General features: G+C 39.2%; 1 protein-coding gene across 2 annotated transcripts; it reads right to left on the bottom strand.

Annotated features, from left to right (window-relative positions):
• Positions 1-13,685: 13,685 nt before the first annotated feature.
• On the bottom strand, positions 13,686-16,557 carry LOC145053059 (uncharacterized). 2 transcript variants are annotated; one of them, XM_079001026.1, is made up of 6 exons: positions 16,413-16,557; positions 16,171-16,303; positions 15,852-16,009; positions 15,490-15,757; positions 15,148-15,241; positions 13,686-14,695 (listed from the first exon to the last, which is right to left on the bottom strand). In XM_079001026.1, exons 2-6 carry the CDS (start codon positions 16,297-16,299, stop codon positions 13,950-13,952), a joined length of 1,395 nt encoding a protein of 464 aa, XP_078857152.1. In that variant the 5' UTR covers positions 16,300-16,303; positions 16,413-16,557; the 3' UTR covers positions 13,686-13,949. The 2 variants fall into 2 exon arrangements, with proteins under 2 accessions (XP_078857152.1, XP_078857153.1); XM_079001027.1 differs by lacking the exon at positions 16,413-16,557 and having other exon boundaries at positions 16,171-16,356.
• Between the last annotated feature and the right edge of the window lie 658 nt (positions 16,558-17,215).

Here is a 17,215-nt window from a genome sequence, read left to right as displayed (position 1 = left end):
TCGATAAAACCTAGTACCGATACCACTAGGGTTTAGTTTAACGATAACCGCGACAAATTAATTAGTCTGACTATTATTAAGCGTTAATAACGCTCAATATAACTCATAATAATAGCCCAAATAATTATTTTAAGGACCTAATAACATTCCTATAATTATTTGAAAGCTATATTAAAAATTGCGTAAGCGTAGCATACTTACAGCGAATTTTATCGAAAACCGGAACTTAATTGGAGCAGCGTTTCGAAACCGAAAAACTCCTTTTTCTCGGGACTCCGGGAGCCTCGGGGCTTCCCTAGGGTGCTAGGGAGGTTCCCTAGGGTTTGGGGGTGTTTAGAACACTTAGAGAGAGAAAGAAGTTAGAGAGAGAGTGAAGAAAGGTGCGAAAATCCGGGAAATCTCGCATTCAATTTATAGGCCGGAGGTCCTCGGACTACGCGGGGCGTAGCCTCGGACGCGACGCGTAACTCGGATAAGGGTGCCAGCTTCGCACCAGCTGGCTCGCAACATCGGAAGAGATAAGGTGAGGGTACACGGGGCGTATGCGAAGGGCGACGTGTTCTTCATCCGAAGCGAGATCTGATCAACGATGGACGGCCCATAATGCGCCACGTCATCAGCTCCTTATCAGCCTTCGCAAATTGCATTCTTGAGTTCTAAAAATCATAACCTTCGCATACGAGCTCCGTTTTCGACGTTCTTTATATCCACGCGAAGGTGAGAACGTAGTCTACAACTTTCGTTTAGACTTCATCGGCTAATTTTGGATTGATTTCAAATTTTATATTATTAACGGGCCGGGACACGATTGGTCCGTTAAATCTTCATAACTTCTTCATCTGACATCCGTTTTCGCCCATCTTTTTCTCGTTACGCTACTCTCAATGAGATCTTCGATTCTCGTTTAGGTCGTGTTGGCTAAAAACCGCTCGATCTAATATTCGAATTTCGGGCTGTATACTACTAGTCCGAAACTTCGAAAAATCATAACTTCTTCATACGAAGTCAGATTTGGGCGTTCTTTTTATCGATGTTCTTAGTTTAACATATTCTACGACTTTCGTTTAGATCGCTAAGGCTAAATCTCGCTCTATCGTAAATTCACTATTCACGCTTCCCGGTATTGTGTCGGTTCCGTCGTGAAACTTCAACGGGTCATAACTTCTTCGTTATAACTCGGATTTTGGCGTTCTTTATATGCACGAAAACCTGGTGACATACTCTACAACTTGGTTAATATTATTTATTCTAAATAATCTTTTGTTGAAAAGTCGTTTTTGACCCGTATTGCCTCTAATTTGACTAGCCCGGATTTGCGGGCGTTACAATGTAAGTGGGTTAGATTTGATCCCACATCGGTTGAGAAGGAGAACTAAGCATTCCTTATAAGGGGTGTGGATACCTTCCCTATCACAACGCGTTTTAAAGCTGTGAGGGCAGCAGATCCCATAAGAACTCTGTAGTTAAGCGTGCTCGGGCGGGAGTAGTACCATGATGGGTGACCCCCTGGGAAGTCCTCGTGCCGAGTGGCTCAAAGCGGACAATATTGTGATACGTGCCAGAGGGGGATGTTAGACTAATTAACATATAATATCACATATATGTATCCATCTAAGTGTTGTAGGGAAAGGCTAGTGTGTTTGGGGTTCAAGGAAAACTCCATTAGGGAGTTTACGATTTGTGGTCACAACCAAAAGAGTTTACAGTCGTAAACCCTTGAGTTTATGGCTGTAAGCTCACACACTTTTTCACCATTTGTTGTTTGAAGCCTTAAAAGTCCCTAGAAGCTTTTCTACTTGAAGTATGTGACTAAGGAAGGAACTAGGGCACCATTTCACTCCTATTTGGAGTTTACGGTTCCTAAACCATTTTCCTTTGAGTTTACTACCATAAACTCATAAGGTTTATGGTATTTTGGGGGTTTTCAAGTCCTTAGCTCATCAAAGAATGGATCCATGTTAGTTACGAAGGCATAGGAAGGAATATGGGTCCTTTATACATACTTTGGGGTGTTTACGGTTTTGGGATATTCCCAAACCGTAAACACATATAAATGAGAGATTTTTGTGCTTTTTATGTGATAAACACATCAAGGAAGGATTTAGACATGTCCCTAAGGCTTGTGAAGGACTAAGGCACCCTAGGGCACCCTTTGGCACCTTTACTTGGTGTTTACGGTTCAAGAACTTCTTGAACCGTGAACACCTTGTTCTTGGTGTCCATGGGACATTTCCTTGATGTAAAGATGTATTACAAGCTTTATAAGACTCTAGGATAGAAGTAATTATTATATGGAAGCTTGAAAGGAGCTAAAAGTCCAAGAACACTAGTGTGTGTTCTTGGTGTTCTTGGTGAAAAAGGAAGAATCAACCTTTTGGAATGATTTCACGGTTAGAAGAGTGTTAAAACAATAGATTAAGCCATATAATCACTTAAGAAAGCTAGAATAACTTACTAGTTTGAAGATCTTGAAAATCTTTTGGATGATACTTGAGAGAGAATGGGTTTTGGATCTTGAGTTTTTGGAAAAAGTGTAAATAATGACAAGTTCTCATATATATACTCTCAGATTTAGGGTTTTTGGCAGAAAATATTTTATTCAGGCAGTAAACTCTAATTTCTTAGAGTTTTGGAATAACAGTGTTGCACAATAACCCTAGTGCATCCTCTCTCATGATATCTCTAAAGTGTGAATCCTGAAATACTCAAACTTATTCTAAAAATTCTGAAAATTAACAGCAACTATTCTGACATCTATTAACTTGATATGTTTGTATAGAATAGAAATTTCGGGTTGTCACATCATGCCCTCCGTAGAAGGAATTTCGTCACGAAATTAGAATTTAAGCAAATAAGTAGTTACAAATAACTAAGTAAAAAGACGAGGATATTTCAGTTTCATCTGATCCTCATGCTCCCAAGTGAATTCCTGTCCTCGCTTGGCGTTCCAGCGAACCTTCACCATCGGGATACGACTTTGCTTCGTCTGCTTGACCTCTCGGTCCATGATATCTACTGGTTCTTCCACGAAGTTGAGGCTCTCGTTGATCTCGATCTCATCGAGTGGGATAACAAGAGTCTCGTCGAACAGACACTTTTTCAAGTTCAATACGTGGAAGGTAGAATGTACGTTACTGAGTTCGCGCGGTAAGTTAAGTTTGTAAGCTGTAGGGCCGATTCTGGCGAGAATCTCGAAAGGCCCAATGTACCTTGGATTTACGTTTCCACGCTTTCCAAAGCATATCAAGCCCTTCCAGGGTGAGACCTTCAATAGAACACGATCACCCACCTGGAATTCCAACGGTTTCCTACGTTTATCAGCGTAGCTTTTCTGTCAGTCTCTGGAGGCTTTCAATCGTTCGCGGATCTGAACGATCTTCTCTGTCGTTTCCCGTATGATCTCCGGACCTATGAGAGTGCTGTCAGGAACTCGCCCTTTAGCTAACTGGGTATCACCCACCTCAGCCCAACACATAGGGGATCTGCACTTTTGGCCATAGAGGGCCTCGAATGGAGCAACCTTTATGCTCGTGTGATAACTGTTGTTGTAGGAAAATTCGAATAGGGGTAAATAAGTATCCCATGCTTTCCCGAAGTCGATCACACAGGCTCGCAACATATCTTCCAAGGTTTGGATAGTTCTCTCACTTTGCCCGTCGGTCTGTGGATGGTAGGTTGTACTCATGTCCAACCTAGTTCCTAGGGAACTTTGTAACGACTGCCAGAACCTTGAAGTGAATCTAGTATCTCTATCTGAGATAATGGATAAGGGAACACCGTGCAGTCTTACAATCTCCCTAATGTAAGTTCTAGTAAGTTTCTCCATCTTGTCTGTTTCTTTGATCGGCAGGAAGTGTGCAGACTTGGTCAGTCTATCGACTATGACCCATATGGTATCAAGTCCACCCGTTGTCTTGGGTAACTTGGTTATGAAATCCATAGTTATCCGCTCCCACTTCCGTTTCGGTATCCCAGGCTGTTGTAGCAGACCGGAGGGTTTTTGGTATTCAACCTTGACCTTTGCGTAAGTAAGGCATTTCCTCATGAAGGTAGCAATCTCTGCTTTCATGTTAGGCCACCAGTATAAATTTTTAAGATCCAGATACATCTTATCTGAACCCGGATGCACGGAATAACGAGTGTTTTACGCCTCATTCATGACCAAGTCTCGGAAATCACCTAGTTTCGGGGTCCAGATCCGGTCCATGAAATAATAACCTCCACCACCCTTAACCTCCAAGTTCTTATCCATCCATCTCAGGGATTCACCCGTCACGTTTTCAGGCTTCAAAAAATCGAGCTGAGCCGCCTTAATTTGTGTGGAAAAATGCGAATGGATAGTCATAGTCAATGATTTGACTCTACGAACAGAATATTCCTTCCGACTTAGGGCATCAGCTACTGCGTTGGCTTTACCCGGATGATAACGAATTTCGCATTCGTAATCATTGAGTAGCTCGACCCACCGTCGTTGTCTCATGTTGAGCTCCTTCTGGTCGAATATGTGCTGTAAGCTTTTGTGGTTTGTAAAGATAGTGCTCTTCGTTCCGTACAAGTAATGTCTCCAGATCTTTAGAGCAAACACAACTGCTCCTAGTTCAAGATCGTGGGTCGTATAGTTGACCTCATGTGTCTTCAGTTTTCTCGAGGCATAGGCGATGACCTTACCTCACTGCATCAGAACACATCCGAGCCCTTGATTCGACGCATCGCAATAGACAACAAAGTCTTTCATTCCATCGGGAAGGGATAGTATTGGTGCGGTGCACAAGGCTCGTTTGAGCGTTTGAAATGCTCTTTCCTGATTCTCTTCCCAGTCAAAGGCCACGCCCTTCTGGGTCAGTGTTGTAAGAGGTTTCGCAATGCGGGAGAAGTTCTGAATGAACCTACGATAGTAGCCAGCGAGGCCTAGAAATTGACGAATTTCTGTAGGCGTCTTCGGTGCTGACCAGTTCTCAATGGCCTTGATTTTGGAAGGGTCCACGTGTATTCCCTGTTCGCTAACCACGTGCCCTAAGAATTCGACTCGTCGAATCCAAAATTCGCATTTCGAGAACTTCACGTAGAGCTTCTCGAACATAATGTTTCGAGCACTTGTCGCAGATGTTGATTATGCTCCTCCTTACTACTAGAGTAGATAAATATGTTATCGATGAAGACGATGACAAACTCTCCAAGTAAGGACGGCACACCCTATTCATTAAATCCATGAATACAGCGGGTGCGTTTGTCAATCCGAACGGCATCACTACGAATTCGTAGTGCCCATAACGAGTTCGGAAGGCTGTCGTTGGAACATCCTCTCCTAGCACTCGTAGTTGGTGATATCCGGATCTCAAGTCGATTTTTGAAAAGAAATTCTCCCTTTGAAGTTGGTCAAATAAATCGTTGATCCTAGGCAAAGGATAACGATTTTTGACGGTCAGTTTTTTGAGCTCCCTGTGGTCGATGCACATACGAAACAATCCGTCTTTCTTTTTGACGAACAAGACTGGAGCTCCCCAGGGTGAGAAGCTTCGTCTTATAAATCCATTGCTGAGTAGTTCATTAAGTTGACCAGACAGTTCTTGCATCTCTGCAGGTGCTAGATGATAGGGCGATTTGGCTAATGGCGTAGCCCCTCGAACTAAGTCGATTCGGAACTCGACTTGACGTTGCGGAGGTAATCCTGGGAGTTCTTCTGGAAAAATGTCGGGAAAGTCACGTACTACTGGAATGTTTTGAATGTCCTTCGTTTCTTGGCTCACATCGACCACATGAGCAAGGAATGCTCTACATTCCTTTCACAATAATTTCTAAGCTTGAATGCTCATACGAAGGTTTGTGTCGGGTTTGTCACCATAAATTACTAGGTTTTCGCCAGACGGTAGATTAAGGCGAACAACCTTTTCGTAACACATGATGTCAGCACGATGAAGACTTAACCAATCCATGCCGATAATGACGTCAAAACTTTTAATTAAGACCGGCATGAGGTCGATAGAAAATGAATGGCTATCTAAAGTTAGGGTACACCCTATGAATATGCTGCTAGTGCTCTCTGTCTTTCCATTAGCCATTTCTATAGTGAACGGTTCATTAAGTGCTCGTGATTTTTGCCTAAGTAAATGAGCAAATTTTTGGTTCACGAAACTCGTCTCCTCTCCACTATCAAATAGAATGCATGCATAAGAGTTATCGAGGAGGAACGTACCAGTGACCACTGTGGGGTCGGCAACCGCTTCCTAATGGCCTATGGCCAGAACTCTTGCCGCTCCACCGGTGAACCCTGCCTTCGGGCAGTTTCTTTTGAAGTGGCCTACCTCGCCACATCCATAGCAAGTTTGGCCCACTCCAGCACCGGGGGATTGGGTGAATGGTTTCACCGGAGCTTTACAGAAACAAGTTGTGTGCCCCTTCCCGTTGCAGTTCAGACACTGCATCTCCCGGCAGCCACCGACGTGATGGAAGTTGCATTTGTTGCACTTAGGCAAACTTCCAGTGTACTGCTTTACTGGAGCAGCAGCGACAAGTGCTATCGTAGCCTGTACTGCCTCGACCTGCCTCTTCTTGGCAACCTTAGCCTTCTTCTTGTCGTCCCAAAATTTCCGCTTGCAATCAGCGGTTCCTGCAGGTTCTGAGATGGCCAGAGTAGTTGTTGCGGCCGGGTACGAACCCCGTGGTCTATGAGCCGCTGTGCCAATCGTTTGGCACTATCAAATGTAGTGGGGTGTGATGCCAATACATTTCGTTGGTATGGTGGCACCAGCCCCCATATGTATCTCTCAATTTTCTTTCCCTTTGAAGGAATCATTTTGGGACAGAGGGCCACCAGCTTGCAGAATCTGGCGGTGTAGACGACTATGTTGGAGCCCTTCATGGTTAGGCTCCACAGTTCTTCCTCCAGCTTCTGGATCTCGCCCCTTGGGCAGTACTCCTCAATCATGAGGTCTTTCAAAGTTTCCCAGCCCATAGCATTAGCCACTATAAGGGATAATGACTTAACATGGCTATTCCACCATGTTAGGGCTTTTGTTTCAAAGGTGCAAGCAACGAACTTCACCTTGCTCTCCTCGGGACAAGAGCAGATTTCGAAAACCGATTCGGTTTTCTCGAACCATTGCGAGAGGGCAATGACTCCGCTAGTCCCCTTGAAGGACAATGGCTTGCAGTTGGTGAAGTCCTTGTAAGAGCACTCTTTCAAGCGCATAGGGATTTCACCATGAGTGGATAGGACAGGGGTTCCTCCTCCAGTGGAACCAGATGAATGATATTGAGCCATGGCTGTAGCCACATCTGCAGCTACAGTAGCATTTAAGGCTGTCGTGTCGAACTGAGGAGTAAGTGGCTGAGGAGGTGGTGTTTCGTTATTAGGGTTACGCCTTGGATTTCTGTGAGGCGGCATCTTTGATCTATAAGTTTATGAAGGTGAAAACATTGATAAGAATTTAATGGAAGAATTGATGAAAATGACTCATGGACTAACTCTTCATAGCCCAACAATATGATTGAATGTAGATCTAGAACTAATAGATGATCACATTTGGATAATAATTCCTATAAGATTAGGTATCTGTCAATATTACTTGAATTATATAACAAGTTTGGGAAAAATGGCCAACAGAAAGAGGCCTTACATCAACCAAAATGGGAAAATTTTGACAGTATTAAAACCTAACCAATACCTAACAGGCGTAAGATTTACAAAGATAGAGAATTAGACAAGAGTTTTACATAACTAGGTTATATCCAAAAGATAGAAGTTGATGAGAATCTATCGGCGACGAGAACTACCAGAGTGAGTTCTTGATCCCGACAAGAGATGTTCTATGTCCCTCATACGCCTATCAGCTCTTGCTTGCTGAGCTCGAAGTTCTCTGACTTCAGCTAGCGTTTCAGTGAGTTCCCTCTGAAGAGCTGCATTGTGGATTAGAGTCCTTTCATGAGCATACTCTAGCTGGCGAATGCGGACAGTGTTAATGCCAGAGCTGGCGTCAATCTCCATGACTCAGTCGATAGCTGCTCGACCCTGTTCTGTGATCCGAGCAATCCTACGAACTATGATTGGTAGGACTCTGTCAGCAGAACCTCCCTCAGTGAGGTTGTAGAAACTTCTGTCTCCATTGTAGGGAATGGGTTGACCCTATTCCTGACTCCATCTATTAAAGTTAGTGCCCCACAGAGGTATGGGTCCTTGAAATGTTGGACGGGGGTTTGGGTTTTGATCAGCTGGGGGCAGGTTGTTGACTTCTGGCGCTGAGTTAGAACCATCAGAAAAGCCTTCAACTTCATGATCATTCAAAGGAATTGGGTGATCATCTTCTGGTTCTTCTTCCAGCCATCCTGCATTGCTGTGGTTGGGATAGTACAGGTCTCCGGGAAGGTGGAATCTAGCCATTTAATCTACGCGAGAAGAGAGGTATAAGAATCTAGCACATAAGTAACTTATAGTACTGCAAAATACTCCTATAGTATTTTAAGTTTAGGTTCTATTGTTCTCATTGTGGTATTGTGGGTAAGTTTTTTTAGACTTGTTGCGACCTCACAACCACACTTAGGCACATGCTAGTCAACCCTCGGATAATATAGTTGATCAGACTATATCTTCCCAGTTTTGACTATATGTCTCTAAGTCTACTTGTGTTGCCCAACAATCGTAATACTTTTGTACTGTCTTAGTGACACTGATTTTAGTATGAATGCAGGCACATATACTTAATTAAATATTTAAATATTTAAAGTATAAAATCTTGGTCAGAGTATTTTTAATCCCTATGTATTTATAGTTAGTATATCTTTTATTGGGTTGATATACTCAATTCACTATAAACAATGCTCTGATACCAATCTGTCACACCCCAAAGCCATGAACGGCGGAAACCTTCCGGGGCGGAGGACGTCATGTACAATATCACAACAATGAATAGTAGTAAACAAGCAACAACATCATCCATTGCATTAATTATACAATTTCATACAATTGTGTTCTGTCAAGTTATATAGACACCAAAATATACATATCAAAATAAAAGAGGAGTCCTGAACGAACTCCATTCTCAAAACCTGGCACCTGTACCTGTCTACTGGTGACCTGAGAATACAAGTTATTTTGAAAACGAGTATCAGCTTAAAGCTGGTGAGATCATAAGTATATTAGTGTCTGTGTTTGTATGAAAGCATTTGTAAAATGTTTGTAAGATGTTTTGTAAAATGTTTTGTAAGATGTTTTGTACTCTCCTAGAAAACCCTATGTTTCCTACTAATTGTAGTCTTCTACCAAGGCATCTAGTGTCTGTGCGTGTGTCTCTTGTAAGAGTGTGTGTTTTCCCAATTCTGAATATCATTAACCAAAAATATAGTTTTTACATTACTGTGCATCGTGTGAATATTCACGAAGTGAATGTAATGGGAAAATATCATAGTACCGTAGTATTTGTAATAAGTGACTACCGCTGTACTAACTACCTTAAAACAAAAGGCGTTTAAAGTAGCATGTGATCGACCCGTATCCAGCTACCAACTCTAGTAAAACGACGATGTAAGACGCCGTAAGAAATGACATTTGGCACCCGTAGACTTGCAAGTCCCACTGTAGCAAGCAGCAAGGTGTAGGATAGTCAATCCAGTATAGATCTATACGCAAACTCATATGCTCCCCAATAAAAGAGATTTTGGATACAAAAACGGTCATGGCAGGAAGTGCCATGACCCGTTTAATGGTTCACATAACTGCATGAAAGTACATGTAATTAATGTGCTAACTCTAAAGTGTACTCTTTCTCTGTCTAGCATGTATGTACTGTAATGTTCTGAATGTGTTAGCTGTAATGTATGTTCTCTCTCTATCTAGCATGTATAGTAATGTACAGTGTGTACTAGCTGTAATGTGTGTTCTCTCTATCTAGCATGTATAGTAATGTACTGTGTGTACTACTCGTACTGACTCATGAATGAACTGACTCATTGTATGTTTCATTGTGCTAGTAATAGTATTAGTATCTTCTTATGCTACCCCTATGCTAGCTTACTAGTAATGTATGATCATGTTTGTGAAACCCTTGTTACCTGAAGGTATGAAACTGGTTGAAAGAACTTTTATGTCTATATATGTATACATAATATATAACTAATATTTAGACGACCTTCGGACGGATAACCGATGCCCTACAGCCACATCCCAACGAGGAAAAGGAGATAAAGCGAGCTGGCCTTCCTAAGCCCTTTAAACATTGCTTATATAACTATACATACATAGGCATGCATTTGATAATAAGTATAAAAGAGTTCAAGTAAAAGTATTTGACAAGTATAAGAGTTTGTAAAACAATTTGAAGTAAAACAGTTTAGTAAACAGTTCGAACAGTAAGAAAATCACTCGTTTTGTAGTTATTAATCACTTGTGATTGATGTAATAACTATAAGTATTTAGCTTGTATTCCCCCCATAAAAGCATTTAAACCATTGATTAAGGGGTATGAACTCACCTGTAGTGAGTGGTACGGATGAACTGAAGATGTAGGATTGCTAGGTGTCAAGTGAAGTCTTGAACACACTCTATGATCCTAGTTAACATATAATATCACATATATGTATCCAATTAGTCTTTAAACAACAAATAAACAAAGTTAAGACACTATAGGACATGCAAAACACCCTATACAAGTGTTATAAGTCCCAAGGATTGCATCTACGTGTTGTACGGAAAGGCTAGTGTGTTTGGGGTTCAAGGAAAACTCCATTAAGGAGTTTACGATTTTGTGGTCACAAGCAAAAGATTTTACGGTCGTAAACCCTTGAGTTTACGGCCGTAAGCTCACACACTTTTGACCATTTATTGTTTGAAGCCTTAAAAGTCCCTAGAGGCTTTTCTACTTGAAGTATGTGACTAAGGAAGGAACTAGGGCACCATTTCACTCCTATTTGGAGTTTACGGTTCCTAAACCATTTTCCTTTGAAAGGTAGTTACTTTCATAAAAATCAGATTTCATATAAATAAATACCCTATAACCTTTATAAAACCAAAACTGTCATATTTTACCCAAATCTTTGTTATTTTTGCAAAAATGATACTTATACAATCTTTTGCTTTGTTTTTCCTTTCTTATACATAAAAACACTTAAATCCTTGAAGTATGTTGTTTAATATGCTTTTGTTTATGAGTCTTTCTCATTTATACTATAGATTTCGAAATATATCAAGCATTATCACATTTTTTCACAACAATAACCAAAGAAAGCACACATAACATGCATGCACACCTAGTTCAACACATAACACTTGTATTCTCCCCCCCCCCCCCCCAAAAAAAAAATTAAATGCCAAAAACAAGGGGGGGGGGGTATGAACTCACCTTGGGTTTGTGGTTTCGGTTTTGAAGAAGAATGGAAGAAGATGGTGTGGTTTTCGGCCTTTGACATTTCCTTGAAGAGAACTTTCGAACTTAGAGGTTTTCTAGGAAGTATGATCACCAAATAAAGTCATATAAGGAGTTGTTCTTAGCTTAAGAATGAAAATCAAGACTTATGTATAAAAATAACTTACCAATAATGGTGATATAAGTGAAAGATCTTCTTGAAGCCACACTAATTTTCGAGATTTTGAGGGAGGTAAGAAGATGTTCTTGAAAGGTTTGAGAGAGTTTGAAATGAAAGTTGAAGGTGGTGAGGATGTGTGTGTTCGGTCGAGGGTAGAAAAGAAGAAGGAAGAAGAGAGAGGGTGAGATGATAGATGCATGGGGATGTGAGAATGGTGCATTGTTATCTTACATACAATTTTGAGGTGTCACCCCCTTAATCTCCCATTAATCTCATTTCTGTTTTTTTTTTCTTTTATTTATTATCTTGGGCCGAAATGGGCCTAATGAAAGAAGATATGGATTAATTTGGCCCACTTCTGGCCTTGGTTCGAAACTATGAGGTTCATGGAGAAGGTTTTCGGCCCATTGGGCTCCTTTGGATAGTTCACGACCCAATTAGCATAAAAGAATGGGTTTTATGGTCCATTAGGGTTAATTTGTTTTGTTATGGCCCAACAAGGCCCATTAAGGTTAAGTAAATTCATTTTAGATCCATTATGGCTCAAAATGTTAGTTTTCATGAAAGTGTGTCCAATTAGGGCCCATATGAGGGTTCTAAGCCCAAAATAGTCAAATTGGAAACTTATTGGTCCATTAGGTACAATAAGGACATCCTAGTCCAAAACGGACTTATGCTGAGATTCTTAGTGTTTCCAATCTTTCGTTGACCAATTGAAGTTTTTGAATAGATTTTTTGATGGAGTTATGTTGTCATTGAATAAACATCGCCATCGCTTCCTTCTTCCATTGATGTCATCACTTCCGTTTTCTATCGAGAAAATAGGTATGTCGTTTCCTCTATCAATCGGTCTGGGATTGATCTTTAATTTTGGATTATATGTCATGAATTAAAATCACCATCTACTTTATGTTTTCTTATTCTGATTTTGTTGCTTTGTTCTATTTGAGTTAATGAATATTGGAATTTATGCATTTAAATATCATTCAATTGATTTTCTTGTAGATCGATTTAGGTTGAACCTGGAGTCATGACATCGTGATTGGTCATTCCACCATTAAAACCTGTGTGAAACCCTTCGTCAACAATGTAATGCCTTAATCTGCATCAAATTCATGTTGTTTTCATCTCACTTGGATGTCTGAAACCAAATTATGTTGTGAAAACAAACTCCTAGTAGTCTCTTACTAAAACCAAATCAAGTTCATGTTGTTTTCATATCTCACTTGGATGAGTTATAACTTATGACAATACAAGACTTGACAATCTCTATTTATGTTGTGTAATTGTTCTTTAGTTTGTTATGAATTGAATTTTTATCAAAGAAAGTTATAGGTTCAACAAGAGCTTGACCACGCTCTGATGTAGTGTGACTATTGTAGATATAATATTGGATCTTTTTATTCTATTTTTTATTCTGTAAATTCAAGATGTAATCACATTATTTTAGGTATTGATGTTTTTGCTTTATGTTTTTTTATTCAGATTACATGTAATTGTATTCATATGAGTTTATCATTTGTTTTCATTTTAATACTTGATGTTTTTGCTCCAAGTGTTATGGCTAGTGTTTGTTGCATGTCTCATAAGTAACACATAATTATTAAACTTCAAATTAATGGCTGATTATCAATCTTTTAAATTGATTGATGAATGTGAATCTGGTAAATGAATGAATTGTTTGAATTGCTGAATGGCAATTTGTATGACAATTTGTAGGTTTTTATAATTCTTTAGCAACTTCATCCATCACTGTATAGAGCAATAGGGTAAAATTGTCATTTTTTTTATCAGTCAGCACATTCAGTCAGATGTACAATCAAACACAATGGTTTCTTTACTCAATCAAGATTTCTTACTCAGACATAACTTTCTAAGTCAGCACTTTCTAAGTCAGTTATTATCAAACGGGATCTTACTTTTCAAAGGAGCAACGCTTTTTGAATATTTCGTCACCCATTAAATTTTAAACGAATAACATATATAAAGTGTTGAATTCTTTTTGAAATACTATGCATATCCGGTTAAAAATACATAAAATGTTTCAAAGGGACATCATCAACTACCGACAACAAAAATTTATAAATTTTCCACATCGCATTCGAATTAATCATCATGACAACAAGAATCAGAACATTAATACACAAAAGAGTGAATATATAAAATATTGCTTTACACGACAAAGGTATACTTCCTTATACTTAAGTGGAGGTTGTTACCAAAAGCTTCTAGACCAACATTATTTTTAAGGTTGATGGTTCAGCCTCCGTTGTAGACATAAATAGGGAATTTAAATGTCATTTTAAGAGTACATTATATATTTATATTTGTGAGTCCAAAAAAAAACATGAGGTTGTTGCAAAAATACATTGTTTAACAACGTTTACTTGAAATAGTGTCCAAGTATGTATGAGGAAGTTTCAATCAAGCCACCTTTAATTGAACACCGGTTTCTTGGTGAACTCCCAAGATCCTGCATAATCGTCCGGAACAGGAAGATCAAGTTCTGAGCAAATAAATTGGATTATTTCCGCGACCAAAGGCCCGAAAGACAACTTGTTTAAGGTCACCGCAATAGAAAATCGGTTATTTATGTCACAATATCCCGTGGAACCACCTAAGCCTGCATGACCAAACCCAATCATCGAACCATCAATGTTGTTAATCCTATGAAACCCTAGCCCGAATTTTCCATTCGGTAATATTAAATCTTTATTAACTCCGTTCCCCAAGAACAAATCATGAAGTTTTGATTTTTGAGTGCTAAAGATTTTACTATCTATTTCATCATTTGTGTCATCTCTTTCAAGCACTTCAATGTTAAGATCAATGTTAAGATCAGATCCAAGATTAGGATGAGTGGTGTGACTGTCAGTAGTGGGGTGATGAGGGTGGCTTCCAAGTGGTGGGAGGGAGGAGGATTGGCTGGGAGGGACCACACCCCCGTCCACAAGGGCGGCATAGTAGCGGGCTAATGCACGGGCAGAGAAGTGTCCGTTAGACGCAGGTAGTATGGCACAACGGACATTGAGAGTGTTTGATGAGGTAATAAGGACATCAAGTATTTTGGGCGTGAATGACGAAGGCACATGAGACATGAACTCAGGGGTTGCTGTTAAAGCGACAAACATACTAAATTCAGCTTTATCGTATGTAAGTGTTGCCAGACGGGATTCCACACCTGTATTCCACATAAAAACCAAAATTGCTTAAAAACTACCTGACACGACAATTTACAAAGTAACATTTATACTTTTGTCATTCATCGATTTAACCACTTAGTTATTTTATTTATATTGATTAAACTATTCTACTTTTCTAAAGCCGCATTTCCGTAGTTGCCTACTTTCTCTTATAAACAAAATACAAAAAATCATCACACCACCATTTAACAGTTATTATTTTTATCAATTTAGTTACAATCATCACAAAGATGCACTTATAGCATGGTGAAAGCATGTTGTGATTTTACGTACTTTAACGTTTTTCAAAATCTGGCAACTAGGGAAAATAAGTTCTTTTACCGGTCAAAAAAGTACACTGGAATTAGTTACTAAAAAAATAGTCGAGCGTCTAATTTGATAAAAAAATGTACAAAGTCGTTCTTGTTGTTTGATTTTTTATAAATCTCACCAGGAGGAATCCCAATGTAAAACTCGCCTTCCACGTTAAGTGGGCGAACAAAAGCTTCCTCAAGAATATCTTGAAACTTCTTCCCGGATGCATGCTGCAGATACAGGAATGTAAACGTCAATGATGAAAATAATGAAACAAAAAATGAAGATACGTCACCATTCATTTCATGTTCAAGGCAAGCACAACACAAAGAGGCATGAAGGACTAAAAAAGATAGAACAAAGGCGGGACACGAACTTTTGAGTAAATAAATCTCTTGTTGATGTAAAAGATGAAAATGGTCTCCTCATCATTGAAAATTTATAGATCTTGAAAAAAGGAAGATGTGTGTAATGTTACCTCAATGATCGCACCACATAGCCAACCATACGACAGATAATGATATATTTGTTTACAACCGGGTTCAGTCTCTGGTTCTACTGTCGCAATGCGTTTTACACATTCATCCCAATCACAGAATAATATAGGATCATCTTCAACAATCACAGAAAGAGCATCGTGTAGACCAGATGTATGATTTAGTATATGATGAACCTTTATCTGATCTTTTCCATTTGTGCCAAACTCCGGCCAAATGTTTGCAACATTTTCGTCAAACTTCAGTTTCCTATGATGAGAATACACATATGTTAATGTTTACTCGAGTGTCATGATAGCTCCATCTTTCAAGGGTATTAAAACTATAAAATTGACGAAAATACCCTTTATCAGCCAGCCAATGTATCATTCCAGCGGTGACGCCTTTAGTTACAGAGAAAACTGGAAATAAGGTATCAGGCTGAACTGGACGAGGATCATCTTTTCCCATAACTCCAGCTGAAGTATCAATTATCACTTTCCCATCTTTGTAGGCACAAACCTAAGAAACATAAAGATCCGATCAGACTTTGTGTTACAACTCACAGGTAAACCAAAGACTGAAGATGATAACAAGGGCATTAACATCTTTTGCATGAACGAGAGAACGCAAAGCACCTTTCCTTTATAATAAGCCAATTATATGAGGGAAGAGGTATGCACCTGAATTCCAAGTATTCTATGATCAGCATTCCCTAATTCAACCAAGAAATGTCGCAGCTTGGCTTCTACATCCGAATGGATTGGACTGTCATATAACCATTTTGCATTGGAGGACGGTCCGTTATTCATGTTGCTGAAACATAATTATAGCTAGTAAACAACGCTATGATATGACAAAATACGATTAAAGAAAGAATCAGTAGCGACTGGTTATATTGAAACAAAATCATAATCATATATACCTTTGGAGTAGGTCTTGCAATATTTGGATAAGCTTATGCGAATGCTAATCTATGATGAAACCCTGAAACAATGTCGATTGTCAAGTACATTTAAATACTCATCTCGAGTATTATTGTAGTAAGTGGTGGAAATTGAAAAAGAAATAAACTAACTAACGGGATTAAAGCATGTTCAATAATGACATTAGGTTGTTTCCCCATGTCCAATAGCAAAGATTCGGTTTAGTCTTTTTACTATATTAAACAATGACAAAAACGCTATTTTTGAAGATTGTTTATTGATATGTAGGATAAATTATAGAATAATAGGCAGGCAGCCTCCAAATGAGACATAATGTGCTTTCATATTGCTTTACATAATATATACTAGTTGGTAGTTGAGACTATGTGACTGGTTATTTTGGCAATACCTGTTTTGATCTGTTTGCCATTAGATATTGAGAGTATAACGGTAGATAGAGCTAGATAAACAACAAACAAAAAAACTTGATCAGGATTAAGAGGACAAATTTTCTTTAACACTGGTATTTAGGTCTCTATTATACATAGTTACAAACCTCTTTTCGGGATGTCCATAAAGCATAATAATGGAGCTTAGTGTTCCATGGATATAAAATTATATAAGGTCGAAGGACATGATGCCTTTCTCGGGGATACTTTTTTAGTTATTACCAATTTCATGGGTTTCTTCCATGAATTACATGATGTCTTAAATATGTTAATAAGTGTAATATTTGTTAAATCCAAAAAACTATTGAAATTTAATATTTAGACACAGCCAACATTAGATAGGAATTTCGATA

This window comes from Lactuca serriola, chromosome 5 (assembly GCF_051521515.1).
Source record: "Lactuca serriola cultivar US96UC23 chromosome 5, Lser_US96UC23_V15, whole genome shotgun sequence".
Lineage (NCBI taxonomy): Eukaryota > Viridiplantae > Streptophyta > Magnoliopsida > Asterales > Asteraceae > Lactuca > Lactuca serriola.
Note: the sequence above shows the minus strand (reverse complement) of the source record. Positions and strands in the feature narration are given on the sequence as shown.

Coding starts and splice junctions, on each gene's coding strand:
- LOC145053059 (XM_079001026.1), bottom strand. CDS start 16,299: ATGAATAACGGACCGTCCTCCAATGCAAAATGGTTATATGACAGTCCA. Junction 15,758..15,851: donor CATTGGCTGGCTGATAAAGG/GTATTTTCGTCA, acceptor TTCTCATCATAG/GAAACTGAAGTTTGACGAAA. Junction 14,696..15,147: donor TTACATTGGGATTCCTCCTG/GTGAGATTTATA, acceptor TGTGGAATACAG/GTGTGGAATCCCGTCTGGCA.